This window comes from Herpailurus yagouaroundi, unplaced genomic scaffold (genome assembly GCF_014898765.1).
Source record: "Herpailurus yagouaroundi ecotype Mexico unplaced genomic scaffold, PumYag 28, whole genome shotgun sequence".
Taxonomy (NCBI): domain Eukaryota; kingdom Metazoa; phylum Chordata; class Mammalia; order Carnivora; family Felidae; genus Herpailurus; species Herpailurus yagouaroundi.
Genome location: NW_024412376.1, coordinates 157,824,873 through 157,831,448, shown reverse-complemented (window position 1 = coordinate 157,831,448; position 6,576 = coordinate 157,824,873). Strand labels below are relative to the sequence as shown.

Here is a 6,576-nt window from a genome sequence, read left to right as displayed (position 1 = left end):
GGGGGTTGGGGCAGCGGCCGAATGGCGCCGGGGACCGAGGGCGGCGGCGGCGGCGGCGGCGGCCACCCCGCCCCCCCCAGCGGGCGCCCCGACCCGGAGGACCGCTGTCGGCGATCCTCGAGGACGGGCCGGGGGACGCGGGGGCGGCAGCCTCGGACGAGCGGCCTGGGGAAGCGAACTTGCGAAGGAGGGTCGTGATCGCCGCAGACGGTGCGTGCGGGGAGCCGGTGACTCTTCCCCGTCGTCCAATGAGGGGACGGGCGGAAAGGAGAGGCTTTTTCCTTTCGAGTCCGTCTCGTTGCGAGTCGGCCCGCGCGAGGTCTGGCCGGGGGTGGCGGTGGCCCGGCCGGGACGAGCCGCCCGCCGCGCCCGGGGCCCCGCGCTGAGCTGTCAGGCGGCGGGAGAGGGGAGCCTGCCCGCGGCGGCTCCGTCCGCCTCTGCCGAGGTGCTCCGCGAGCCGCTGGCTTTCTGCGCCTCTTCGCGTTTGGGGACGGTTTGGTGGCTGGTGAGGCCAAAACTAAACTTGAATCCGGGAATCGTGTGATACCTCGCAGGGGGGACTCACGTTTTTTGGCGGCCTTGACCGTCTCTTGGGTTACGGGGTGTGTATATTTTGAGTGGGTAATGCAATTATGAAATAACACGGGGCCGGGGTTTTTTTGTTTTTTTTGTTTTTTTTGTTTTTTGTTTTTTTTTTTTATTCATCCGGGTCCTTTCCGATTCAGGCTCCGTTTTGTTATCTTCCCAGTACAACGTTTGAATGACCGCCGGCTTTGGTTCATTGACATCGAAAAGCGTATTTTGTTGTCCTTTTTTGATCCAGTCAGCATTTCCTGTAGTGATTCGTTTGTTTAAGGTCATTTTCGTGATCAAGGACTGAGACAGAAGCAGAATTGGACCTTAACCGGTGCTTACTTACTCCTGTAACTTTTTCCATTGACCAGTTAAAGTTTTCCAAGGTTAACCTTTTAAAGGGCGAATGCTGTCTGACCAAAGTAACAAGTTGAGAGTTCTCTGAAATTAGAGTAACAGTTAACAGTCTTTCTTTCGAGTCCCCGGTGTCTCCCCGAGGAGGAAGAACGTGGCCTACAAGGATTGAAAACACGTCATTTTGCAATAATAGTCCGCTTTCCCATGATTTTCACAGTCTCGAGCAGCCGTGTCCTGTGTGTCAGGGTGTTGGGTTTTTTCCGCTGGGAACTTGCCACAGAAAACTATTGATAGGTGCTTTTGTGCTCCTGGAGCCCTGCTCTCGGCCATTGGAAGACCACGTAGGGTGGTTCGTATTTAACTGATCTACGTCTTGTCAGAAGATGGTTCTCCCAGTGAAGTTTAAGAGGTCACACAGCTGCCCTGTGGAATTGTAGATCTCTGGAAGAGAACTTGAACCCTGTGTCAGCAAGGAAAGTAAGGCCCTCAAGAATGGAGTGATTTCTTCACTCCCCCCAGCTATGCTTTTGAACCGTGGGGAGGGCGAATGGCAGCATATATTCATGATTATCTGGGCATTTAAAAAAATTTTTTAATAGGTACTAGGGGTCAAGTTCTCTCAAAAAGAGAAAGCTGTCTTACAAGAAGCAGGTTTCATTTGAAGAATTCTTGACTTACAGTAACTTACTGACTTAGAGCAGCTGCATGGTCCATACTTCCTTTGGCTAAGCGTTAGGGCAAGCTTCTTGGCAATGTAATTGCTAGCAATTAGTATTTTTCAAAAACCTACGCTTATTGCCTTGTGCTGAATTGTCCATTCTTTGGCGACTGAACTTTTTGTATCATAGGTTCTAGTTTGGAATAGAATTTATTTTTGAAAATGAATGAGGTTACTGGAGACTTGTATGAAGATCTCTACTAGAATAATCAAAGCATATAGTTGTTTTTCTTCAGTATATCTCAGTGGATCCACCTATGGGTAACATCAGATAATTGCCTAACAGTTCACGGATAATTAAGTGAAAGAAAAACAAAAACACTTTAAAAGAAACTACATTAGAATTGGAGTAAAATATCTTAAAAGTTGAATACGCGATACAAAAAAAAAAAAAAAAAAAGAAAAAGAAAAAACCAAACCCACATATTTTCCATACACTCCCTATCCTGAAAGGCGTTTTTAGTTCATGCAAGACAGTAACAGCAAATGTTATTACCATTATTCACTTTTGTAGCAGTGCCATTGGTTTTGGAAAGCTAAGGTCTAAATATCTTACTCCGATTGTTACTCCTATCTATTAATTAAAGACCGGATTTTTACTTGTATGCCTAGTAGAATGTGGTTGTTTTAAGATCACAATGTCGGTTCTATCTTCAAGGACCTTCGAAGTTAATTTCAATTTTAAACTATTTTTTTCTTCTTCCATACACGATTCTGAAAGGACAGAAATGTAACTGCCTGGTTCTATTTTAGCAGTTGTCATGAAATATCTGCTCGATTCATTATAATTTATAGTGGACCAGACGATGAAAACTCACCTAGGAGGAAATGAGTATGTTTTCAAACAGCAAGATCACAAACCTATTACTTTTCGTAAACTGTTAAGCTATGCTTTATTGCCTTTAGAGATTTTTTTTTTTAAGATTATATATATATTCTTAGCTCAGGCCTAAATTTTAGTTTGAATTGTAAACTCTTTAAATGCCTGTAATTTAAACATGCGTGTTTTTCTCAGCCTCTTCTGAAACAATCTCCTTGGAGCAACCATCAGAGCAGTGGCTGGGGCACTGGAAGCGTGTCGTGGGGAGCAATGCACGGCAGAGACCATCGTAGAACTGGAAACATGGGGATTCCAGGAACTATGAATCAGATATCTCCATTGAAGAAACCATTTTCTGGTAATGTCATAGCACCACCGAAATTTACTCGCTCTACTCCATCACTGACTCCAAAATCTTGGATTGAAGATAACGTGTTCAGAACCGACAACAATAGTAATACACTCTTACCCTTACAGGTAAGAATGGTATGTAAATGGTCTTATTTCTAAGTTGATCTTTCAAAACAAGAAATTGGGTGGTGGTGGTGGTGGTGGTATGGTAAAACTGACAGATTAAAAAATAAAAAAATTTCTGATTTTAAGCATTCATTTAAGGGCAAAATACAAAAGGATAGAGAAAATGGATACTGTAAAAAATTCTCTAAACACACGGTAGAAAAGAAGCTTCCTAAAATGTAGAAAAACCTGCTGTGTTTCTCCAGTGCATATTGAAGCTTTTAATTGGCAGCTCAAGAATGCCTTAATTTATTAATGTTTAATAGGCCACCAAAATGAGTTTCTCCTCCAATATCACTAAACTAAAATGTTAAGCAATTGCGCATAGGCTTGACTGTGATCAGCTGTGTGTATATTAAAATATACCTAGTACAGCTGTGATTATGGCAAAATAATATTAAGACTTTTTACATCCAATTAAAATTTGCCTTCACTGGTTTAGGGACTATTTTTTCCTAAATGTGGCTTAATAGTTATGATGGTTAGACACTTTTTCAGGCCTTTTAAAATGTTTTATTGATATTATAGTCTAATAAAGCTATTTACAATGAGATTTTTTTTTTTTTCTCCTGAGACCTTCAGAGGGCCAAAGATACAAGATAGAAGGAACTTTGATTGTTTTATTTTCTTTCTTTCTTTTTATTTTTTTTATTTTTTGTGGGTGGGTGTGGGGAAGAGAACTGCTTATTTCTGATGAAAACTTCTATGCTATTGAAGGTGAGATCTAGTTTGCAGTTACCAGCTTGGGGCTCAGATTCACTCCAAGATAGTTGGTGCACTGCAGCCGGAACATCCAGAATAGACCAGGTAGGCTGCACAGTGTATATTCTTCAGGATTTTGACTAGGAGTTTAGTGTTTATATTATGAGTAAGATTTATTATTAACTTTCCAATTATACCTTTTTAAAGCCTATGTCAGAGAGCATTAAAGCAATTTATTTTTAAAAGGTCACTTGACTTAAACTATTTAATATAAAATGTTTCATTTTCAAATTTATGAGTGATTTATAATTATTTCACTATTTCCAAAATATAAAATTTTCTTTTTGGAAGAAGGAATTATATACCCAAGAGCACCTGACTTTAAACATCAGTCAAACTGAACAGATTTTATCTTTGAGAGTTGTTTTCAGCTAGGGACAAAATTATGGATTTGCTTATCATTCAACTTTAAGTTTCATCAATATTTTACAGAATTTTTTTAGCAAATGCTTGTCATGGAATCTGCTACATTTGTCTTGAGGTATATTTCTGAAAAAGCCAGTCTTCAATTTTTTTCACCTTTATAAAAAACTTCCTGTGTTTTTATTCTTTATTTATTCTTTATTCTAAAATTTGTCACTGCTCCTGTATACTATATTCTTCTAAATAGTTTCCTATAGAAAAACGCTAAATCAAAAAGCTAGGAATCCGTCTTAATCACATTACTTTCAAGCCCTTTGTGGTTGCAAAATGCTATCTCTTTTCCTGCAGACTAAATTTGAATTCAAACTGGGTACCCAGTGATGAGAATTATTACAGGATGAGTAGAAAACTCAGTCCTACATGAGGATTCTTTACTACAGAGCCGAAGCTTGAATGAGCATAGACTTGACATTGTGGGATCCCACTGAATGGAGCTATGTTATCTTTAGCTAAGGCTCTTCCTTAGTTAATTTGTCAACATGAGATGATTTGACAAGTAAGGACTGTATAAATAGATGAATAATATGTTTGTAAATAGCTTTCTAACCTGGAGGGTTAGCAGTAACTTCAGTAATCTACCATTAGCACCTATTGTAGACAAGTCCTACCTATTTACCAAAATAGTCCTGCCAGGATCTCCACTTAGAAATAAGTAGTTATCTCACATAATTTATAATTTATAATTTATTGTTTTGTTAACAATGTAAGTTAGCTATCCATCTGTTTCTACCCTCTTCTCCACTCTGGCTCAGTTAGGCCATATTAGTGACATTTTTATGGTAGCCCTTTTATGTTGTTCAAATTGAATACGTAAATGCCTAGGAGATGGTATGTTTGAAGAGGAAAATTATGGTAATCATTTTGAAGGTGGCAAGGGACGTGTTTTTAGAGAAGAAGAGACATAATTATTTGAAGAGCAGGTGTAGGAAGCAGCACGAGGATCCATATATGGGGGATATTAACTATGGAGAAGAAAGAAGACAGATTAGCTGTCATAAAGGGACCCCCGGGGGCGGGGCACGTGTTGAGAAATGAGGTTATTGAGATGCTGTCAGTGGGTGACGTGCTAGAGTGGATAGAAGTGATGATGAAAAAAGGGAAGTTTTCAAACTGGGCTCTACAGAGGTGCCCTTCCTTGGCTGCTCTGGGAGCAGGGCCTTCAGCGCTCCCACTTAGACTTCAGTCAGAGCCACTCTGTTCTTACCCATGTTATAACTGAGCATTTCACATAAATTCATTTTACTAAAAAAGATTTAGGTGCTTAAAGATAATGTTTTTTTCTTTTGGTAAACTGCTGAGATACTAGCATTCCCTGTGGACCCTTGAAGCGAGGTGTGATGTGATGGAAGTTGAAGAGTGGTGAAGAAAAAGATGGTGGAAAGTGAACTGAACTAGAAAGAAAGGAGGTCTAAAACCTGAACCTCCTTCATCTTTCTCAGTCTTTATGACATCGGAGGATACTGTTGATGGGCTTTCATCTCTTTGGGTCATAGTTTCCTGATCTATAAAAGGAGAACCTTGAACTAGATCATGGAAGGCCTTTTTAGCCAGCTCTTATACTTTCTCTGATCTATTTTGGCCATTTCTTTTCCTCCTTATCCACCCCCCCCCCCCATACACACACACTTTATTTTTAGAATACAAGGGTCTTAGTTTATTGGGGAGAAGGGGTGGGAATTGGACTGAGGCAGTCCAGGTGTACTGTATGGCCTCCCAAATAGGCTGAAAAGCAATGTTGTTCTCTCTTTTGAGCACCCTAAGGTACTTAACTATATAAAATTTGTTCTCTGTTTCTATCTTTCCATAAAAGGTTGAGGTATTTGAAGTTGAGGTTCTTAAAAATACAGCAACAGCTGTAAACTTCCAATTGGTATCTTAAACCATTGGGGAGTTCCTCACTATTTGGCAAAGTTAAAATTACAGAAAATTCTTAAGCACTTAAATATCTGGGGAAATATTTTCATTCTGACTTTTTTCCCCACCACGTACAACATCTTAATACTAATAAACCTCAGTTAACAAATACATTATTTTAAAACATTTAACTTTTTATTTCTTTTAGTCTCAAATCGAGTAGGCCTATAAAATATACTGAATTGTAAAACCAGAGTCTTAATTTTTGTACCTGGATACTTGAGGCCTTACCTATACCAAGAACTGGACATGTAATTAACATTCAGTAAATGGGAAAGAAATCATTCTGAAAATTGGTTTTATTTCAGTTATATATAGCATTTTTAGGGTTGGTTGGCATTCTCTTATTTTAAGTAATTATGTCCTTATGGAAAAATCTTCAAATTTAGAACTTTTAAAAACAAGGGTAAAGTTTTATGCACATTTCTGACTTTAAAATTAATGTGGGTGGGGCGCCTGGATGGCTCAGTCGGTAAAGCGTCCGACTTTGGCT

The 6,576-nt window shown here is 39.7% G+C and overlaps 1 protein-coding gene across 10 annotated transcripts in view; it reads left to right on the top strand.

Annotated features, from left to right (window-relative positions):
* Nucleotides 1–6,576, top strand: part of CPEB2 (cytoplasmic polyadenylation element binding protein 2) — a 68,998-nt gene that overhangs the window by 1,411 nt on the left and 61,011 nt on the right. For 4 of the 10 annotated variants that reach the window (XM_040487730.1, XM_040487725.1, XM_040487732.1 and 1 more), the window contains exons 2-3: nucleotides 2,661–2,945; nucleotides 3,702–3,791. In XM_040487730.1, the coding sequence (XP_040343664.1) occupies nucleotides 2,661–2,945; nucleotides 3,702–3,791 (375 nt within the window). Of the gene's footprint in view, nucleotides 1–2,660; nucleotides 2,955–3,701; nucleotides 3,792–6,576 lie in introns of all 10 variants that reach the window. The other 6 variants (XM_040487747.1, XM_040487763.1, XM_040487780.1 and 3 more) reach the window with 2 other exon arrangements.